This window comes from Colias eurytheme, chromosome 19, assembly GCF_061535395.1.
Source record: "Colias eurytheme isolate Ceu_HAF_F1 chromosome 19, ilColEury1 Martin Lab GWU primary, whole genome shotgun sequence".
Taxonomy (NCBI): Eukaryota; Metazoa; Arthropoda; class Insecta; order Lepidoptera; family Pieridae; genus Colias; species Colias eurytheme.
Genome location: NC_142998.1, coordinates 5,805,058 through 5,827,087, shown reverse-complemented (window position 1 = coordinate 5,827,087; position 22,030 = coordinate 5,805,058). Strand labels below are relative to the sequence as shown.

The 22,030-nt window shown below is 32.8% G+C and overlaps 4 protein-coding genes across 4 annotated transcripts; 2 read left to right on the top strand and 2 right to left on the bottom strand.

The window, feature by feature from the left end:
- On the top strand, positions 1–2,419 carry LOC149900190 (pancreatic triacylglycerol lipase-like). The gene is made up of 6 exons (XM_090113008.1): positions 1–34; positions 108–282; positions 457–605; positions 983–1,228; positions 1,642–1,978; positions 2,374–2,419. The coding sequence occupies exons 1-6, from the start codon at positions 1–3 to the stop codon at positions 2,417–2,419; spliced, it is 987 nt and encodes a 328-aa protein (XP_089969134.1).
- Positions 2,420–5,037: 2,618 nt separating this feature from the next.
- LOC149900189 (pancreatic lipase-related protein 2-like) lies at positions 5,038–7,836 on the top strand. Its single transcript, XM_090113024.1, has 6 exons — positions 5,038–5,071; positions 5,149–5,323; positions 5,703–5,851; positions 6,347–6,592; positions 7,057–7,393; positions 7,791–7,836. Exons 1-6 carry the CDS (start codon positions 5,038–5,040, stop codon positions 7,834–7,836), a joined length of 987 nt encoding a protein of 328 aa, XP_089969150.1.
- Positions 7,837–8,559: 723 nt separating this feature from the next.
- Positions 8,560–11,234, bottom strand: LOC149900188 (putative odorant receptor 85d). Its single transcript, XM_090113400.1, has 7 exons — positions 10,661–11,234; positions 10,388–10,553; positions 10,213–10,309; positions 10,021–10,122; positions 9,315–9,403; positions 9,171–9,237; positions 8,560–8,643 (listed from the first exon to the last, which is right to left on the bottom strand). Exons 1-7 carry the CDS (start codon positions 11,232–11,234, stop codon positions 8,560–8,562), a joined length of 1,179 nt encoding a protein of 392 aa, XP_089969526.1.
- Positions 11,235–13,081: 1,847 nt separating this feature from the next.
- LOC149900187 (putative odorant receptor 85d) lies at positions 13,082–21,166 on the bottom strand. Its single transcript, XM_090112883.1, has 7 exons — positions 20,593–21,166; positions 20,288–20,453; positions 20,019–20,115; positions 19,737–19,838; positions 19,474–19,562; positions 19,238–19,304; positions 13,082–13,159 (listed from the first exon to the last, which is right to left on the bottom strand). The coding sequence occupies exons 1-7, from the start codon at positions 21,164–21,166 to the stop codon at positions 13,082–13,084; spliced, it is 1,173 nt and encodes a 390-aa protein (XP_089969009.1).
- Positions 21,167–22,030: the final 864 nt, after the last annotated feature.

Sequence of the window (22,030 nt, the reverse complement as noted above, 5' to 3'; positions counted from 1 at the left end):
ATGAAAGTATTCATCTTATTGTTCAGTGTGGCGGGTGCGTATTTATTTTAAACGTTGCTATACATTAAGTTGAACTTTACAATGAATAATTACATTTTACTTTGTAGTTTATACCGTCATTGCTGTTCCATTTGAGAAGGTGAAACAATATGAACGGTTTATTGAAATTCCCGGAGGAGATGGGCAAATGCACCTAGTTGATTTGGAAGCCGAACCTGACGTGGAATTTTTGAACGAAATTGCTAGGAACCCAGCAAATAACCAATACTTCCTTTACACAAGGTGAAATGCTTTTTACTTACCTTAGTCGAAAAATGTGATTCAAAAATAGTATCTTTTAAATCAATTAAGATGCAATTTATTAATTATGTTATTTTCTATCTTTCATTATCTTTAAACTAAAAATGTTTATGAACCATGAAAATTGTTCGTAAATTTTTGAATATTGCCTTTCAGACGCAACCCAAGGGTGTCTCAGACGTTAACCATCAACAATGCTAATTCCATCAGAAATTCCAACTTTAACGCTAATAGACCCACCATAGTCATTGTCCACGGCTGGCTTAGCAACCGAAACACCAACCCTAACCCAACAGTCAGAAATGGTAAACCATTGGTGCTTATTAATATTAACCCAATTTGTTTAGCAATGAATCACTCTGTGGTAACAATTATCGATTTTCCAACATATTAGGATTTTAAATTTAGAAATTTACCTATTTGATGACCAAATTTTTTTTTTCGGAATTGCTGACGTCTGTTTTAATATTAAAATTGTGCTGATTATTTCCTAAATAACTTGGTGGAATGAAGTCACGTCCTTAACGACATTCGTTGGTACTATGTCACTGAGATGAATCTGATAAGAATATTACCAATTATTATTAGTAGAGATGAGAATCTATACCTCTGTATTGTACTTTTAACTTTGTGTATCCATAACAGAGTCTAAAATGTATTAAAAATTTTATTTTTTCCACAGCATACCTCGACAAGAGTGATGTAAACGTCATCGTCATGGACTGGAGAAGGTTAGCTATGCGGGACTACGTGACTGCCGCAAACGGAGTACCAGCAGTTGGCCGTGGTCTCGGCCAGTTCTTGCAGTTCCTTAACCAAGTGACTGGAGCGCCTTTCACCAGCATGCACCTTGTTGGGTTCAGTCTGGGCGCTCATCTTGTTGGTAATGCGGGTAGACAGCTTGGTGGCAGAGCCGCTAGAGTCACTGGTAAGTGTATTTTTCCATGTAGATTGAAGAGCAAAGAAGAGCATAAGCAAGATAAGTTTCATATTTTATAATTCATGAAATATGAAACATATTTTCCTTATGCTATGCTTGTGAAAATTGCATATGAAATTTGAGAAGGAAACGTATAATAAAAAACAATAAAGTTAGATGAAAACTATATTTTAAATAAATGAACAAACAAGCAAACTGTTTTGTTGAAGATTTCTCTGTTACTTAGTCTTAGCTTAGTCTATTGAAAATTGTGCCTTGAAAAGGGTTTACCCTTTACTTTCATAGTAGCAATAATACACCGTTGAAACAATTCGCTACCTATGCGACTATAACTATAACAATACAATTAAAGTAATTCATACAACTTTTTGAAGTTACTAATCTCCAAACTATCGTTTTAGGTTTGGACCCAGCCGGTCCTCTATGGACCCTTAGTTCAAACCGTTTACGCGCGTCTGACGGCGTCTACGTGGAGGCTATTCACACTGACGGTGGTACTGGTGGTCTTGGAATCGGCTCTAGAGTCGCTGATGCTGATTTCTTCCCAAATGGAGGCAGGTCTCAACCCGGTTGCGCAACCAGTCTATGTAACCACAACCGCGCGTGGGAATTATTCGCTGCGACTGTAACACGGAACCATCTAGAAGGAAGGCAATGCACTTCCATGACGCAAGTGACGTATAACACGTGCCGTGGTAGCACTCTACGTATGGGCAACGATGACTTGAACAAACGGGGGTAAGTTTTCATTGTTACGTCCTGTAGTTCGTAGCAACACTCAATAGGTACATACAAAATTAAAACTATTTACTTGGGTACCTATTAAGCACACTTAAATAAAAACAAATAATAAGTTTATGACAATTTAATGAAACTTTCTGTAGTTAAGCTCTTAATTTTATTACAGTTAGATAAATAACGAAAAATAAAATTGTAAAGGGATTGTCGATTTCGTACGGTTACGCCTTTGAAATAATTATGATTAGATAAAAATATATATTATGTTTTATTTAATTATGCAAACAATTATGTTCATTATATTTGCTATAACAAAATTGAATCAATTCAAAGTAAATATTAAAGCATTTAATGCTGGAAAATTTTATTGAATGTTTGATTGTATTTTTTTACAGATCTGGAATATACCGTCTGGACACCGCTCGCAGATATCCTTTTTAATTGGCAATAAATTTATTTAAAAATATCTAATATTTGTCTTTTTATTCAACTTTTTCATCAGCTCTTGTGTTTTAAACAACAAAACGCCATAAATATCTTTCCCATAAAACTTTATATCGTACTTATAAACAACTAGCAAACCCGGCGAAGTCTGTTTCGCCACCAGAGACACCTTTTCTTTACTATAAACCTTACGGAGCCCGAGACCTTTCCAACGAATGCAAAACCGTGGAAATTGGTTCGTGCGTTCTGGAGAGTTATAGGGTCAGGAAGGAAAACCCGACTTGTTTTTATAAAGTAGATTATCATCACTTAGGTATTTGTCAATATGTATAATATTTACATTACAGACATTATTAGCTCCGATTTATTTCAAAATTAATAAAATAAAAATAAAATAAAAAACACTTTATTGTACAATGCACAGATATACAATACAATAATATACAAAAAGAATCTTCACCGTACAAATTGGCGGCCTTATCGCTTTGAAGCGATTTCTTCCAGGCATTTGCCTGCATTTTCTTATGATAAGAATATCATATTTCTTTTTTAGAGGATGCTAAACTTTTTTCAGTTTTTCTTTATTTCACATCATTTCCACAAAATAAACAGTATTTTAAAACGAAATGTTTTGACTTTGGTTCACTTACATCGTGTTCTAGTACGAGCTGGAAGTTCTAACCTGTTCCTCCTCACGTTGTCCTCTTACTGCAGCGATTAAAATTTTCCGAAAACTCAATAAAACCTGAAATTTTGATCTTTGACCCCGAATAACTTTTTCAGCGCACACTGGAAAGATGGGGACTTTTCAATTTTTTTTTTTGGTAAAATAAAGGTCTTCACAAAAATTTAGCTCTGTCGTAATTTTCATTTTTGCATTATAAGGTATAAATTGACCCGATTAGTAGGTATAGATAGACATGTGCGACTTTGTCTTATTATAATAATTATTATAAATGCGAAAGTTTGTGAGGATGTGTATGTGTGTTTTTGTTACTCTTTCACGCAAATACTACTGAACAGATTGCAATGAAATTTAGCACACATATAGAGGGTTACTTGGATTACCACTTAAGATAGACCAGTTTTTATCCCGGAAATCCCACGAGAACGGGAACTATACGGGTTTTTCTATGAAGCCGCGGACTGAAAGCTAGTTAGTCATAACATATAGTCATCATAGTGTGGTATTGATAATGATTGATAGATTATCTATATCATCATCATCATCATCAATATTTGTTTGTCCACTGCTGGAGGAAGGCCTCTTCCAATGCACGCTACTGGGCCCGGTCGACGGCCTTCTGCTGCCAATTGTGGCCAGCAACCCTGCGGATTATCTATAAACGAGTATTTATTATTAATTTTTAGAATACGTTAAACGTAATAGATTATCTGCGAAATCAGTGATAGCAACACGTAAAAATATTGCGACTTATTAGAACTCAGTGAACAATTATATAAGATAAGAACTTGTGTGTGGTAAAGTTTTATCGACATTATAATATATTTTATAGATTTGGTTGCATTGGTCATTTGTCAGTTGTCACGTCATTAAAAGATAAGCTAGTAAGAAAGACACTGATTGATACTATTGCAATAATGCAACAATTTTTTGTACCTACTAATTATGTTTATCTCGACCAACAATCCTTAATTATTTATATCTGTAACTGAACAACTAAATTTAAAATTATAGGCTCTTATCACATAAAGCCATCTGAGTACATTGTTTGTTTTCGTTATCAAATTGCGAAAAATGAAACTTTGAAATGTGTTCCGTATATAATAATGATAAAAAATTTAAACGCATTTTTAACCTGGAAGGATATAATATGAAGAAAGGCTTGGCGGTTGTTTTTTTATGTTTTCACATCCATCTCTAGTAATTTATTATGATATATATCAGATTTAAGTCATCATTTATTATTTATTACATATGAAAATATTTTGCATATGCAACTTTAACTGATTTTTTTCATTCAAATTAAGATTCAACCAAAACCAATTCTTATTCAAATAATTCTAGGTTTTTACAGCGCACTGACTGGAAAACGGCAAATTTATTTGCAGAATCAAATCTTCATCGCGAGTGGTACACAGGTAAACTTCTGCCAATATTTTATTTAAATGATCAAAACTTTCTACGTCAAGCCAGAGACATGGAGAGATTTCATTTAAAATTCGATTTATTTTGTGCGATCTGGAGATGCTGTTATTCAAATGAAAATAATAAATTGATTCAGCTTAAACGTTATAAAAATATTCATTCTCTTAACATTTAGACTTCAACAAAACATTAATAACTATACAACAACAACCTCACACGTTTTGGCTTAAACTAAAAATGAAATAATATTGCATACTACACGGTAAAGTTGAGGAAAATAATATTTTAAAATCACATTCTCTGGAACAATCCATAATTTTCTTGCAATTTCTTTAGCAAATTATGCAGTGATTATGGTAGAGATTAAAGTTATCTTCATAATATGTAATTCCGCTTTAAAAAACAAAAAAGATTGATGATCATGTTATCGCTATCTTTCATATATATTAACGATTCTAGTGTTTGTACACTTAGTCAAAGACTTAGTCAATAAGCGTTTTTGGAAATGAAGGTTTTCATCCTATTGTTCAGTGTGGCGGGTACCTACGTATTCATTTTAAATAATGTTATACATTAAGTTGAATGTTATTATGAATAATTATATTTTACTTTGTAGTTTATACCGCCATTGCTGTTCCATTTGAGAAGGAGAAACAATATGGACGGTTTATTGAAATTCCCGGAGGAGATGGGCAAATGCACCTAGTTGATTTGGAAGCCGAACCTGACGTGGAATTTTTGAACGAAATTGCTAGGAACCCAGCAAATAATCAATACTTCCTGTACACAAGGTGAAATGCTTTTAACTTACCTTAGTGGAAAAATGTGATTCAAAAATAGTATTTTTATCAATAACTAGATTTCCGCCCGCGGCTAAGCACGTCTTTTCAAAGAAAACCCGTATATTTCCGAAGAGTTTCCGAGATAAAAAGTTGCCTATGTCCTATTCTGGGTCATCAGCTACCTACAATCTACAAACCAAATTTAATTTTAATCACTTAAGTAGTTTTTACGTGATAGAATAACAAACATCCATCCATCCATACATACTTACAAACTTTCGCGTTTAGGTATAATATTAGTAGAATGTTATTCTCTATCTTTTACTTTCTTTGAACTTAAAAAAAAACCCTGAACATTTTATATTAATTCTTATATATTTTCTTTCAGACGCAACCCAAGAGTGTCCCAGACGTTAACCATCAACAATGCTAATTCCATCACAAATTCCAACTTTAACGCTAACAGACCCACCGTGGTTGTTGTCCACGGCTGGCTTAGCAACCAAAACACCAACATCAATCCAACAATTAGAAATGGTAAACCATCAGTGCATATTAACCCAATTTGTTTAGCAATGAATCACTCCAATTAACTGGATTAACAATTATCGGTTTTCTAATATAATATTAGGATTTGAAATTGAATTAAAATCTTAGATTGTATAATGTTGCCGTCTGTTTTGATAATAAAATTGTCAAATTTTTTCCTAATTAACTTTTGGTAGAATGAAGTCACGTCGTAAACGACTATAAGAACGTTCATTGGTGCTATGTCACTGAGCAGAATCTGAAAAAAAAAGTATTCTTATAAAGTTAAAAAAGTATTCTTATGAAGTTATAAAGTATTCTTATAAAGTAAAGTATATGATAATTAACAGTACTTCCACCTTTATTTATTTCGAATATAATTATAAAAACTACAACCGGTTTGGTTACATCATCGTCAGGTATAAGTATTGACTTCTCACTATGAATATTATTTCAGTGTATAGGATCCTGTAACCATAATAAAATGAACATAACCTTTTATAGCATACCTCGACAAGAGCGATGTAAACGTAATCATCATGGACTGGAGAAGGCTAGCTCTTCGTGACTACGTGACTGCCGCAAACGGAGTACCAGCAGTTGGCCGTGGTCTTGGCCAGTTCTTGCAGTTCCTTAACCAAGTGACTGGAGCGCCTTTCACCAGCATGCACCTGATTGGGTTCAGTCTGGGCGCTCATCTTGTTGGTAATGCGGGTAGACAGCTTGGTGGTAGAGCCGCTAGAGTCACTGGTAAGTTAGTCCAGAGATTATAGAGTAATAGAGGTATTTTGGTCCCATTTTATGTAGAATAAGATGGTAATTAAAGGAAATAAACACTTTTTAAAGGTCTTAAATAAGAAAGAGACGTAAAATAAAAGACAAGAATTTTTTTATGGACAAGTATAAGTGTTTTCTAAAGATACCGTGTGTCACTCACTGCATACATATAAATTGTTGTAAAGAAATTATACAGACACTACAATTTAATTTATTAACATAGATAACGAAATTCAATTTCAAAATAAACACGAAATTAATTATAACTCCATTATGTAGTCTATTGAAAACTTTGCCACCGTTTACTTTCGTAGTGACAATAATACACCGTTCATACAAACCGCTACGGGCGTAACAGCGCGACTATAACTATAACAATACAATTAAAGTAATTCATACAACTTGTTGGAGTTACTAATCTCCAAACTATCGTTTAGGTTTGGACCCAGCCGGTCCTCTATGGGCCCTTAATTCAAACCGTTTACGCGCGTCTGACGGCGTCTACGTGGAGGCTATTCACACTGACGGTGGTACTGCTGGCCTTGGAATCGGCTCTAGAGTCGCTGATGCTGATTTCTTCCCAAATGGAGGCAGGTCTCAACCCGGTTGCGCAACCAGTCTATGTAACCACAACCGCGCGTGGGAATTATTCGCTTCGACTGTAACACGGAACCATCTAGAAGGACGGCAGTGCACTTCCATGACACAAGTGACGTATAACACGTGCCGTGGTAGCGCTCTGCGTATGGGCAACGATGACTTGAACAAACGGGGGTAAGTTTTCAGTCATATACTAATATAACATGTAGCGCAACTTAATACTTCCAAAAATAAAACTAAACAAATATGTGTATGCCAATTTAATGAATTCCATTTTTTTAAAGTTTTATTACAGTTAAGGTCGAAAAGTAAGATTGTTTATTTCCATGATTTAAAACCAGGTGAACGCACATCTATTTAATTCAATAATTATGATTAGAAAAATGTTTGTAATTTTTGACCAAAACACATTACTATTTTATCGTAGGTGGGTATATAACACAGTAACAATTGTATATAGCATGCGATAGGTAATTTTACATATATTTGATATGTACATATAACAAAACATCCTGATTTTATTTTATAAAGACGAGATTTTTTTTTTATGTTTTATTATTTTTCTTTTCAGTTCTGGAATATACCGACTGGACACCGCTCGCAGATATCCTTATTAACTGGCAATAAATTGATATAATAAAGTATCAAATATTTGACTTTTTTTAAACCTCTTTTTCTTATTTTAATATGCTTTGATATAATAATATAGTAAGCTCTAATATTTCTCTTCATTGAACTTTCATTGAACAATATATAGTAATGCACCTATAACCTTAAGGCAAAGATGTATTTTTCCTTAACTGGGATACAATTATAGTTATTTGAGAATATACGGTTATATAACTATATTTATAAAATAACATAATACTAAACAGTTTAGTTGAAAAACTTGCAATATGTACATGCTGGCGTAATAAATACGTTTTGCAAGACAATAATAGCTGTTTTGATGCTTTTCTTGATCGCATAGTAAATACCATCAATATAACATACATCAGTAATAAGTAACCATCATTAATGTAGCTGTAAGGTGCCTTTTATGAATTTACAAGACTTTTTGACGATGTTGTAATACTAGAATCAGCCTCATTAGCCATTGACGAAGCTAACACCAAAGACTCCATTAAAAGAATAATACTCAATACATAAATACGATAATATTAAAAAAAGTAATTATGAAACGTAGTGATAATAAACCAATAAAGATCTCATCAGCCATGTGTATATAATCTGTTAAGAATTAATAGATCTACGATAACTGTTATCATTTATAACAATTCTTAGAATATAATTAATTAGAAACAGTTATATTATTTTTATAAAAAAAAATATTGCTTGATTTAATTGAATTCATTATAAACCCCTTCTGGTTGCCTGTATACTGTTTTGAGTATAGTAAAATATGACCACGAGGTGCTGATGATCTGTGAAAAAAATGTGTTTTAAATATTATTTTTGATGGCGTTGAAGGCGAGCTAAAAACAATTACAGAGCAAAATTTTTAATTAAAGAACAATTCTGAAAGCCGAGGATTAAGTTCACGGCCGTAGGAGAAAAATATAAAAGAATTAAAATCACTTCCATTCCCGTGAGAGTGAGAAGTAAAAAAAGTATAAAATTGCCAATAAAGCCTGACAGGTTTAATTCCCTTAGCGGCTTTAAGCGTTGTCTTTGGTTACCATTTCTATTTACTGGGCTTTTTATATAACCCTTGAATACAAATATTATACTTTTTAATAAATATTCATACATAATATAGTAGCATTAAAAGGTTTAAATGTTTAAAATAAATCAATCAATTTGTAGGAAGTAATAGGTACACTGAATATCTGGTACTTCAAGTCATTTAACAATAAGTTCCACTCTATCTACGTTAGTAGTCCAATAAGTTCAGCCGCTGAAACCGTATACTAAATTGAAAATGGCTTAAATGAAATTTTTACAGCCGTACCTTTGTGAAACTCTCATAGGAAATGACTGAAAACTTATACGCCGTAAGCTTTTGTGGTTTATTGGACCTGAGAATAGAAAATGATGTTATAAGTTAAAGCATTATCGGTCTTTGCTATTTGCGTATATTTTGTCGAATAGTTACCTTAGCATTAGAAGTAAAATGGTCTTCTTGGATTTTTTGTCCATTGTGTACCATTTACAAAGGTATGCGGATTCGCCTATTTTTCGACTCTGCAATAAAATTTTCATAAAATGAAAATTATATCTAAAATGCTAATGTTGTTTGAAGTAGCTAGGTCAACGTGGACGTGGGTCTATATGCTCGCAAGACTGTTCGCTGATGACCCTCCTATTGGTAAAATGTTACCTACATAATGTATGAAGATTTACGCAAAACAGTTTCATGGACATTATCATTTAGAATTGGCTCTTTATCTTATATATAAAATTCTCGTGTCACAATGTTAGTCTGCATACTCCTCCGAAACGGGTGGACCGATTCTCATGAAATTTTCTGTGCATATCGGGTAAGTCTGAGAATCGGCCAGCATCTATTTTTCATATGTACCACGGGCGAAGCCGGGGCGGACCGCTAGTCTTATATATAAAATTCTCGTGTCACAATGTTAGTCTGCATACTCCTCCGAAACGGGTGGACCGATTCTCATGAAATTTTCTGTGCATATCGGGTAAGTCTGAGAATCGGCCAATATCTATTTTTCATATGTACCACGGGCGAAGCCGGGGCGGACCGCTAGTATTATTATAAATATGTTTCTCTACGTGCTACGAAGTTACAGCGTTTTGTAATTTCTTAAAAACAAACAAATTTAATTATTTTCACTAACCTCTCTTATGATGTTTTCACCAAAAACACTTATCATGAGAATTTGTAGTAGGACTGATAGTAAAAATAATACTACACCTGGTATTTGAGACCACTTGCCCATCTGAAATATTAAAAATATAACATATTTTTTCATAAATCTATTTATGGATATCTATGTATTAGAAAATGATAATTTATTTCTATTTTTTACCGTTAAATTGAATCCCAGTGCGCATATTTCAATGGATCCAACTAGAACGTTAAACAAATTTGGTGCTGTAAAAATATCTTCCAAATCTTGTGACAATCTGTAAGCAAACATATTAATTATAGGTACATACTATTTAATCCAACTTGTAAACTATCTAACTGAAGGATTTACTTACTTCAAGATATATTGATGTTTCTTCACAATTTCATTCAACAAATACGATGTTTCTGGCTTCAATTTTTTTATTTCTTCACTCAAGATAATAAAATGACTGCAAATATGCGTCGTCATAATATAATAAAGCCCATCAACAGTAGTAAAATACAACACACAGATAAAACCTGGAAATACAGTGCTATTTTAGACATGTATTATTTATTAAACTGCATTCGGAAAATTGTTAAATTATTATCGTAAAAGCAGACGTACGTAATTAATATTGACTCACCATTTATTATGGAATGCAAATAAATAAAAAGCCATTTACCCCAGGTATCAACCGAGAACGGCATCATAATGGCATACGGCAAAATGAACCTTACTTCATTATTCTTGAGATAGTGATACAATATAAGGAATATCGTTAAAAAATTATACACGCTTATAAGAACGCCGTTCAGTATGAAAAAATATTTTATAAGATATTTCAGGAAGACGAAGTTGGGCTTCACGAGTAGTATTTTCTTCTCATCAATGACAATGTCTTTGTACAGCGCTTTAAGATTATTTGTAAATTTGAAAATGCTGCTCCTTTTACTACAAATTAGATTTATTTTTATTATTGATAATATACCAATACATGTACAGGGAGCCAGTTGGGTTAAATCGAGGAAATTTTCAGCGGAAAATTTTGATATGAAAAACAGAAATTCCTGTATTACCATAACAATGAGCCAACATAATAAAAAGTAATAACGTAACTTTATGCTCTCTTCAAAGGGAATACCTATTAGCCAAAAGTTGACTTTGATTTGTTTGAATATTTCTTCGAAAGCAGGAATACCAAGTTTATTCGTCAACATCATGGAACATAATAGTAATCGTTTGTATAGTATTTACCTAAGTAATTTGTTTGCTAGCACTATTTTGATGGCAATGTAATTGCTGTATTTATGTTATTTTAATAAATCAAGGATGTGTCATACATTTTTTACAAAGCTTTATATTTTTGAATCTATATTCTTCTCGAATAACTTGTTGTAAAATAACATTTGTAATGCTTTACTTCATTTTCGTTTAGTCTCTATAATTATATGAATTTCGTGCTATAATATAATGATAATTTTGATTTATTTATAAAACTCAAAATAGATAAAGGGAAAATTGCTAGTTTGTTCACAAGTCGACACATTTTCTCAAAGACTGCATGATGTATTAACTATCAATATGTCAGCAAAAGATGTGCTTTAATTACACATCGACCTACAAGTTATTAGCATTCAGTTTTCCATAATATTATTGCGGGAACAGCAACCTTACAATTTATAAATCAACTTTGTAAACTCCATTCAATATTCGATTGTTTTTTAAGCGCCTGTAATTGATTTTCAAAATTTTCCTCTTCAACAATTTTACCTCGTTCCTGGTTTGTCAAACATATTTGTTTTTTATTCTTTTTTTTATATCAACTTTTAGTAGATGTCTACTAAAAATGGTTATTTTTGTATTATTCAGGGTCTTTTCTTTTACTTTACAACACATTTATAGTTTCTGCATAAATTTTGCACGATATACTAATTTAATATTTTTACATAAATATATTATATTCTTTACACAGCTTATAGCAATACAGAACAAGAAAAAAATGTATATTAAAAATAAAAATAAATAGATAAAAATAAATGAATAAAAGTTGCACATAACTTTGGTTCATCATTCAATTTAATTCAATTTCGCACGTAAAAAATAAACATCTTCATGTAGATATTTAACGAAGAACAAAGCCCTGAAATACTGATATAATTAAATCACTTGGTAGAAGTTAGAAAATATTGGGTCATAATTGGTCCATTAACAAGCTGTTATGAATTTTTGTTAATTAACTTTGTGTGATATGTTTAAAACAATGTCAATTTAATGCCATAAACTGTTTTACAAATTGGAGGTTGTTAGAAATTTTAGGGACCTCGTTTCAGTTTTTTCCAGCTATAAAATGAATTTTGATGAAAAAATTTGGACGTCGATACGTATTGATACATTGGTTTTTCGTTATAAAATATATTATTAACTAGCGGTCCGCCCCGGCTTCGCCCGTGGTACAAAAAACACATCTTTTCTCTACATAAAAACCATCCTCGTACTTCAAGGAATATAATAAAAAAAGAATTATCGAAATCGGTTCAGCCGTTCTCGAGTTATGCGCTTACCAACACATTTTGCGATTCATTTTTATATATAAGATTTGTTTGTATGAGTGAAGATGATAAAAACATATTGCTAAAACGTTTCTTTTTTCATTAATATAATGCAGAATAAATGAATACAGAAATTATACTATCTGTATACAATAACCATAACCATAAATCATGACTTTATTACCACGTAATATTATTATTTCTATTTTCACTAGATCAAAGGTATCACGGTAAACTCTATTTTTTAATAAACCAAATGAATTTTGACTGAGACCGAGATATTAATGACGCTTTCAAAAGTGATGACATTAAGTAAACTTTTAAAAAGTAAATAAAAGACACAGAGTAAAAATTGTTTTTTTTTTTTTTTATTAAGAAAGCAGAATTAACGAAACGTGTTCACATAAATTATGTATCTTATCGCAAAGATTTGTTCTTTTAGTTGTCTTTTTGAAACAAAATACGTATGCAATTAAGCGTGTAACTAATGTAGGTACATTCATTTTAAGTTTTATTTATTCATTAAAATTTGAATCTGCTGGCTTGTATACAGTTCGAAGTATTGTAAAATAAGACCATGATGTGCTTATTATCTGAAACAAAAGAGTTAATTTTATTTTACTTTTTAAATTCATGGAATCGTTGTTATAAATAGGATCGCTTCCTTAAAAACACGGCTATATAAGTTAATAATAGCTGTGTTTTACCTGAAAATAAAACACATATTAAATACTTACCTATATTTGAAGCTTACTTCATTGAGAAGGCACCTAGCTTTTTCCGCCTATTTTGCCCTCTCTTTCCGTTGTATATATGCTATCTCTCTCGCACACCTCTCCACCAGGTGGCGGGGCGCACGATAATGTGCGGGCGCTGGATGTTTTTTCATTGAGTCGAAATCCACAACAGGTGGACGTTAAGTGTAAGCTTCAAATATAGGTAAGTATTTAATATGTGTTTTATTTTCAGGTAAAACACAGCTATTAAACACTTGACCGTAATTTGAAGCTTACTTCATTGAGACCTGCTTGTTACCCACCTGGTGTACAATGTGACGCCAATGTGAATTTGAATACATAAGTAATTACTTATTTCTTTATTTGAAAGAGTAAGGTGTGCAGATAGTATACTACTAATAAATCACACAAATTTTTATATTATATAATATATTAACAATCCCAGATGAAAAGTTAATCAAATAAGAACCAAAAAGTTAATCATAATGATTAAAAGTATTAGAACTTATGAGATTGGTTCAAGCGTACCTTAGTTAACCTTTTGGGCTTGAAAAGTTAAAGTTACTACAATTTCCACTATCTTTAGCGTAAATCTGCGAAAGCGCCAGTAACGACTTTCAATTACGCATTTAGATGTTACTTACAAAATGAAGCAACAGCTGATCCCGACGAGGCAAAAATACCTCAAACTCAAACCTTTATTTATTCAATTAGAACTCTGCAGAAGCATCATTGAATCATCTTAAAATAGAATTACCAAATGTCTCAACTCACACAGTTTTAACCCAACCTGCTACAAGCGGACAAGAAGAGACCTTGGTCCTTACTTTTGGGGTCAGAAGTAAATTTAAAAGGTCACCCCTTGAATAAGGCAATAAAATAACAAAACAGGTAAATGGTTTAAATTATAATACAGATTTTTAACATCCAACTAAACCGTGCGGTATCTTTTAATGTTTAGAGCCAACGTCGCAATCATAATCTAAACATGGCTGGTACTTTCAGTACAATGCATGAATTATTTATTTAAAACTGATAGGTCATAAACTCTGTACTGGAAACAAATATACTGAACTCAAGAGACTAAAATGATAAAGAGCTTATCTGCGTCCCAAAACTGCAATTACTACAGCTAAGTACGTTACTTTTAATCAATTCAGTTTTAAGATATAATTATGATTTACATCAGAACTTATATACCGAAAGTCTCGGGACTACATAACGTGACTTATTTATAATAGTGTTTGTGCATAACACTAGGCAGTCAACAGCTATATGAACGTCAGATAGGAAAAGAGCCAAATTTATCCAGTCAGTAATAAAGGATTTTAACTATACTTATTATAATTCAACCAACTACTACTAGCTACTCCGTACGTCTTTTGGGTAGACGGAGGCAAATAGGATTTTTATTCCAACTATATCATTTGATATTTTGAAAATGTACTCCACATTTTCATACCGTCAGAGTCATTTTGCAGATTATAGTGGTGCAGCACTGAACACTGTCTGTTAGGTGGCTGGTGCTGCTGACCGGGCCTTCAGTTCCGCTTTCCAGAATACCTTCACCCTTCTAGGTGCTACTACTACTGAAATAGCGGTACTCTATCGCGTCGTTCAGGTCTCTAACTGACAGGATTTCTCATATTATCGTAACAACCTCGCTCGTTCTAATGCTGGGGCCACACTAACGGGAAATGCCATTAATTAACGCGATAATGGACGTTAACTTTAGGTGTAGCCAGTATTATTTAACAACGGCATTAACATTGCCGTTTGGCGAGGCGATAGCTTTATCGCGAGAATTAACGCAATGAAGCGGTCACACTACGTCCATCTTGCTAGAATTTTAGTAAAATTAACGCCGTTTTTATCGCCAACAATCGGCATTCACGTTGACCGTTCAAGTGTAGCCACCCACTTAACGCCTTAAAAATTATCGGAATAATTATCGCGATAAAGGGCATTAGACGTTAGACGTTAGTGTGGCCCCAGCATTACGAGAACAAATTATCGCCAAGGAATTCTGCTGCAGGATAATGGCAAGAGAGATTATAAGCTTAACTATGCATTATTATGCTCAGGAATATGGTGGATTTTGAATACTATCGTCGTCTGAAAGTATCTCCTTTCGATTAACTTCATTAAGGATGCAGATCTGATCCCATCTTTGTTCCGTAGGAATGCTACGACAGTCTAAACGTTACACTGGACAAAGAAAATTGCCCTAAATATAGTCGGTTGTTCCAACATCCGTAATATGGCTAGCCTACCTTGCTAGCCCTTGATTGTAACTGCTACCAATGCAGGCATTGCTCTCGTGTTGTCCACAGTTGTGCGAGTGCAAAAATGAAGAACAGAGCTTGTGGGGAGCTATGTCCAATGAATCTGTGTTAAGATTATGACAGTTATAGGACAGTTAGCTGTGGATACGAAGACAGGACATTACTTTATTCATCCGTAAACACGCGAGGCAGCCACGGACAGCGATATAGTAAGAACTAAACTAGCAAAGTTTAGTTCGCTTACCAGACTTATATTTTAAAAGCCGTATAGTCTGTACCTACTGCATTTCATTTATTGCCCCCCCCCCCCTCAAAGCAAAGAAATGAACAGTCATTTGGCAGAGCTTTCTCGTTAGGGTAGGGGTTCCAAGTAATATCTAATAATAAGAGGCTTTTGTTTGGATAGATTGACTTTCCGTTATTTATCCTCTATCCTATGTAACTCAACAGTCAGTATTCTCAGTATTCGTTGAGTACTTAAACGTTTTACGTAAATAGTTGTATATAACTTTATTATCTTATATATAAAATTCTCGTGTCACAATGTTAGTCTGCATACTCCTCCGAAACGGGTGGACCGATTCTCATGAAATTTTCTGTGCATATCGGGTAAGTCTGAGAATCGGCCAACATCTATTTTTCATATGTACCACGGGCGAAGCCGGGGCGGACCGCTAGTACAATATAATAATCCTGGTGGGATGACAAGAAACTTGTCTAACAAACGATTATCCTAATCCCTCAGCGATTTATTGTTTGAGCCCTGAAGAAAAATCTCATGGGTGCAATAATGAGGTCAAATGGGTTGAAAAACGAGTCAAATAAATTGCCTACAAGACCGGGCAACTAAAATAGGCCTATGAGAGGTCAAATATACGTAATCAATCGTTTGAAATTTGAAATTTGATTTTGAATCAATCGTCATTTGTTACATTCAATCGCTTTGCGATTAAAAAATCTCTTCCGATGTTTTTATATGAAAATTGGTCGGCTAGTGCCATTGAATGACGATACCAAACATACCGTTGACACAAAGGCTTGGTGACAATCCTCGAAACCACCGCCACAAATCATCTGCGAGATGATATTTGATCCGACTCGCCTTCCTTTGTTGTGAATAGGCTTTACATTGGTAAATACGATTTGTTCAATTCCAATTTCCATAATTGGTAAACCAATGGTGGTTTCCTGATTCCTGAAGCGTAAACTTTTAGGATACGAAGTATCAATTTCATGCGCCCATTATTTGACGTCTCTAACCTTTATTGTATTTATTAGGTCATATTACTATACTGCCCACTGTGAAGAAGATTTCAAAACCTTTTTCTACCTACCTGAGTGAAGATCCGATACGGTCATATCCAAAACTTCTTTCGTGGGTCCTCGTTGACGAAAGCAAATATCTATGATCATTTTAATGATCAATCCTTTGTATATTTGCACCAATCGCCATCAAAGCCCCGCGAGGGCTGATATATATTTGCACCATGTCTCCGTGAGGTACTGTTGTAATCAAAGCCCCGCGAGGGCTGATATATATTTGCACCATTTCTCCGTGAGGGACGGTTGTAATCAAAGCCCCGCGAGGGCTGATATATATTTGCACCATCTTTTCCGTGAGGGACGGTTGTAATCAAAGCCCCGCGAGGGCCGATATATATTTGCACCATTTCCCTGCGAGCGACAGCTGCGCGAGGGATGTTTGTAACTAGAAATAAGTAGGGCCTGCCAAAAAATGCTTAAGAGACACCCTGCGAGGGTGGATTTGACCTGGCTAACCCCTGCGAGGAGTAGTGGCCACATTTATGTATTCTGCTTCAAGCAAGGATACACCTTAGTGCTAATATAAAATTAGCAGTAATAATCATTTAAATAATATAGCAATTAACAAGGTCCTTTAACTTATTTTCCAATGTCAGCGACAACTGTCCAGGATGAATTAATAAGAATTGATTTGACTATGGTAATTAATTATTATGTTTATATAAAAAAGAACTAACTATTTAATAAATTCATAATTCAAATCAATTCACTAAATTTTAAAATGAACTTCGATTCATATTTATTTTTGTTCATGCAATCGATGTAACATTTAGTTGCTTTATATCCGTTAACATTCCTTACGAACGCAACCATACCGTCGTAGGACGTTATATTTAATTGAACAAAATAATCTCCACTCACCCGCAATTTTTTACTTTTTGTCAAGGTGTACAAGTTTATAATATTATTCTAAAACGTTAGAAGTGAATTGTAAATCCTTTGAAATAAATGTATCTAAATCTAATTTATATTAAGGTATCTCGATAATTATTATACGATAACCCTTTCAGCACAAGTTCAGTAAACCAAAGAATTTAATTGTAAAATTTTGGTACTTACTCGTTTAAACAAAAAAGTTGTATCATTTGAAACATAGGAAACGTAATTTTCAATCAAATTAGCCGTGTGTAATATGTCTATTTTCACATAAAAACGTATCAGAATAATACTCATAAAAGGACACGTATAGACTACGGATAGTTTTGAATGTGTGGTACATTCATGGTACGTATCTACTATACATGAGCGAATTCCATCATTATTCAGTTGAGCGGTAACTCCCGTACGATTTATAAAATAATATCACAACATGTTCTGACATGTCGTGACTTCTTGGAGCTGACTCATCTCGTTCGATAATTTTTAGTAATAAACTATTATAGGAATTCCGAATCGTTCCTAGCGATAACGACAATGTAATAAAGTCGTAGCAATGGATTGTATGTCTGTAAAGCTTTGAGTTGGCTCATATCCATACTAAGTAGGTATTAATTGTAATTTTTCCAAGAAAAATTCACTTGTAACCTTGTAATAAAAACACATTATTTAAAATGAAATAAATAATTAAAAATATCTATATACAAGAGAGGGTATTTGATATATCTAGTAATATCAAATAATCACAAAAGTAATATTAACGATTCGAGTAAAGCCGAACGGTAACACCGTTAAAATAGCTTTACTCACAGTATTAAAAATTCAAATATTAATTAGTACATATTGCATAATGAAATATTTCAAAAGAAAAGTTACTATTTCAAGTAAAATGTAACGGTTGTATCGTTAATTTTAAATATCTTTATTCATGCTATTAAGTATTTAAGCATATTGAAAAATAAACTATTGCTGAAGGATTCATTAAAAACCTCAGCATTTTAAATAAAGTCCAACGATTATACCGTAGACTTTAAAGATTTTTACTCATTTTTAAGTAAAATATTATTAGAATAGATGTAAAAATAACTCACTGTACCGATCCGACGGGATACACTTTTTAACACTTTTAGCACTTGCTTTAAGCAATACTTAATACTTAATAGCACCAAGGTTGTAGTCTTGTAGACAACCTTCTCGCGGCGGAAGCTAGACGCCAATGAAAAAACATCCAGCGCCCGCACATTATCGTGCGCCCCGCCACCTGGTGGAGAGGTGTGCGAGAGAGATAGCATATATACAACGGAAAGAGAGGGCAAAATAGGCGGAAAAAGCTAGGTGCCTTCTCAATGAAGTAAGCTTCAAATTACGGTCAAGTGTTTAATTAAAAATATTGTGGTTATGAACAATATTGTTCATTGAAAACGGTTTAAATGAATTTTTAATACGATACCTTTGTGAAACTCTGGTAGGAAATGACTGAAAACTTATACGCGGTTAGCATCTGCGGTTTATTGGATCTGAAAATTGGTAATTTATTCCTTGAACATTTGTATTTTACGCTCCTTATTTATAAGTTAAGGAAGTCATTATTTGATACATGAACATTGAACAATTAATAAATATTTATTGCAAATAAAGTGTTTAACATCTTTTTAATATGAACGTTTTAAATAGGTACTCACTCACCTTAACATTAAAAGTAAGATTATCTTTTTGGATTTTTGATCCATATTGTACCAATTACAAAAATACGCGGACTGGCCAATTTTGGAGCTCTGTGGAAAGAAGAAAAACGTCATTATTACTTATTTCAAATAATATTTAATATAGAAATTACACAAAATTGATGTTTGTCATTCAATTATTAATAACTTAAGGAGTTTCTTATCAATTAATATTAACGGACATTAAAATATCTAAGTAAGTGGGTATTAGTATGTATGTCTTACCTCTCGCATGATATTTTCTCCGAAAACGCTTATCATGAGTATTTGTAGAAGTACAGAAAACAAAAATAAAACTACTCCTGGTATTTGAGCCCATTCACCCATCTGTAATGTATTTGTTACTATTTAAATAATCCATAATTTGCGAATGTTTGTTAATAAATACTAACAATAAGATGGTTTATTTAAAATCGTAATAATTTTAAATGTTCAAAACGTTATAATACGTATATTCAGTAAATTGTTATTTATTTAATTTTTAATAAACCACGTAGTATACGTCACCGTTAAATTAAAACCAAGTGCACATATTTCAACAGATCCCACTAAGACGTTAAATAAGTTTGGTGCTGTAAATATATCCTCCAAATCTTGAGACAATCTGTAAAATAAACAAACGTTCATTAAATCATGTTTAATCTTAATCAAATAATGTTTAAAACTGAATAATTATGAACTGGTGCTTCTAAAAGTATCGTTTTTCTGTACTGCTATAAAATTTAAATAAAAAAAAGAAAGTGCCAAATATAAATACCGCAATGCTAAATACTTACTTCAGAATATATTGATGCTTTCTAATAATTTCTTTCAATAAATAGCTTGTATCTGGTTCCAGACCCTTTATTTCTTCACTCAAAATTGTAAAATGACTATAGATATGTGTAGTCATAATAAAATACAATCCATCGACAGTAGTAAAATACAATACACAAATAAAACCTAAAAGTATAAACAAAACCATTTATTTAAGTATTATGTGGTGTACAAAAAAATAAATAAATATCTATATTCTATACTTTTCTGTATTGAATTCCTATATTTCAATTATATACTGTATTAAAGCATGATGTTTACTTACCACTTGAAATTGAAAATAAATAAACAATGAACCACTTGGGCAAAGAATCAATCGTAAATGGTACCATAATTGCATAAGGTAAAATATACTGCACTTCATTTTTCTTCCAATAGTTATAAATAATAAGAAAAATTGCAGAAAAATTATAAAAACTGATAAGAACACCATTTAAAATGAAGAAATACTTTGTTAAGTATTTAAGAAACATAAAATTCGACCGTACTAGCTGTATCTTCTTATTATCATTAAGGATATCTTGATAGAGAGCCTTTAGACTATTGGTGACTTTGAATATACTATTTCGTTTACTGCAAATCAATGCTATTTTGATAAAAGACAACAGTCCAACACACGTACAGGGAGCCAGTTGTGTTAATTCGAGGAAATTTTCAGCTGAGAATTTCGAAGTGAAGAATAAAAATTCATGTATTGCCATAACGATAATGACAGCCATTAGTATGTAATAATGCAGTTTTATATTCTTCTCGTAAGGAATGCCGATAAGCCAGAAGTTGATTTTTATTTGTTTGAATATGTCGTCGAAATCTGGGATGCTTAGTTTGTTGGTCGACATGATGAGACTTAATGGTCCAATGTTTGCCTTGGAGCTGCAATCGACTATCTACAGTCTATATTTACGTAGGTGCATATGCATACGTGATGTTCATCAAGGATGTCACACAGAACAAATGTAATATCGACGGGAAAATGACACATATTTTATGAATATAATTATAAAATATTTTATAATTATCCTTACCTCCTCCCCTCCCATATCTTATTTTTTACATACACAAAATTCGTTTTTGGTCGTACAATATTCCTAAATAGATAAATATTCATTTATTTATAATATAAAATTAATAAATAACCTTTGCTTATGAATTAAACAAATGCTCTCGATCCACTTATAAAAGTATAGAGCGTAGTAATAAAATAGCGTAGCCTAGATGGTTGTAGAAGTCGTAATAATAAAGTAGCCGTTTCTTGTATCTTTACAACCAGAGCAGAATAAAATATAAACTGAATGAATTAAGTATAACTATTAATAAAATTATTATATTATCGCTTTCATTTCTTCGTTTACTTATTCCGATCCCTTGCTCAGTAAGATAGTAGACAGCGTCTCATATATCTAGCGTAACACCTGAACATTGAAAAACGTTCCCCGTAAACATTTTGTGTAGTATAAAGATTATAAATTGCGATGTATCCTGCGTAATCCAGTCTGCCAGCAACATACACGTCTTATCGCCGGCGAGCGTTAGTGTAGCCTGAACAATTTTCCTTATTACCTCTGACCCGACACTTCGTTTAACTTTATGGCCCCAGTAACCCACAATGTGACAGAGAACTTTGTATTCTTTTATTTATAAACTAAAAATATTTTCCTTGCTAAAATCGTCTAGCGTACAACGTGCACGGTATACTTTGTTAT

What these genes read in the sequence shown, in the direction of transcription:
- LOC149900187 (XM_090112883.1), bottom strand. Translation starts at nt 21,166, where the DNA reads ATGTCGACCAACAAACTAAGCATCCCAGATTTCGACGACATATTCAAA. An exon ending in CACTTGGTTTTAATTTAACG is followed by an intron (nt 19,839 to 20,018) that starts GTGACGTATACT and finishes AATACATTACAG; the next exon opens with ATGGGTGAATGGGCTCAAAT. An exon ending in GAGAAAATATCATGCGAGAG is followed by an intron (nt 19,563 to 19,736) that starts GTAAGACATACA and finishes TTCTTTCCACAG; the next exon opens with AGCTCCAAAATTGGCCAGTC.
- LOC149900190 (XM_090113008.1), top strand. Translation starts at nt 1, where the DNA reads ATGAAAGTATTCATCTTATTGTTCAGTGTGGCGG. An exon ending in CTTATTGTTCAGTGTGGCGG is followed by an intron (nt 35 to 107) that starts GTGCGTATTTAT and finishes TTTACTTTGTAG; the next exon opens with TTTATACCGTCATTGCTGTT. An exon ending in CAATACTTCCTTTACACAAG is followed by an intron (nt 283 to 456) that starts GTGAAATGCTTT and finishes ATTGCCTTTCAG; the next exon opens with ACGCAACCCAAGGGTGTCTC.
- LOC149900189 (XM_090113024.1), top strand. Translation starts at nt 5,038, where the DNA reads ATGAAGGTTTTCATCCTATTGTTCAGTGTGGCGG. An exon ending in CAATACTTCCTGTACACAAG is followed by an intron (nt 5,324 to 5,702) that starts GTGAAATGCTTT and finishes ATTTTCTTTCAG; the next exon opens with ACGCAACCCAAGAGTGTCCC. An exon ending in CAATCCAACAATTAGAAATG is followed by an intron (nt 5,852 to 6,346) that starts GTAAACCATCAG and finishes AACCTTTTATAG; the next exon opens with CATACCTCGACAAGAGCGAT.
- LOC149900188 (XM_090113400.1), bottom strand. Translation starts at nt 11,234, where the DNA reads ATGTTGACGAATAAACTTGGTATTCCTGCTTTCGAAGAAATATTCAAA. An exon ending in TTTGCATTCCATAATAAATG is followed by an intron (nt 10,554 to 10,660) that starts GTGAGTCAATAT and finishes CTGTATTTCCAG; the next exon opens with GTTTTATCTGTGTGTTGTAT. An exon ending in CCTATGAGAGTTTCACAAAG is followed by an intron (nt 8,644 to 9,170) that starts GTACGGCTGTAA and finishes TTTTTTTCACAG; the next exon opens with ATCATCAGCACCTCGTGGTC.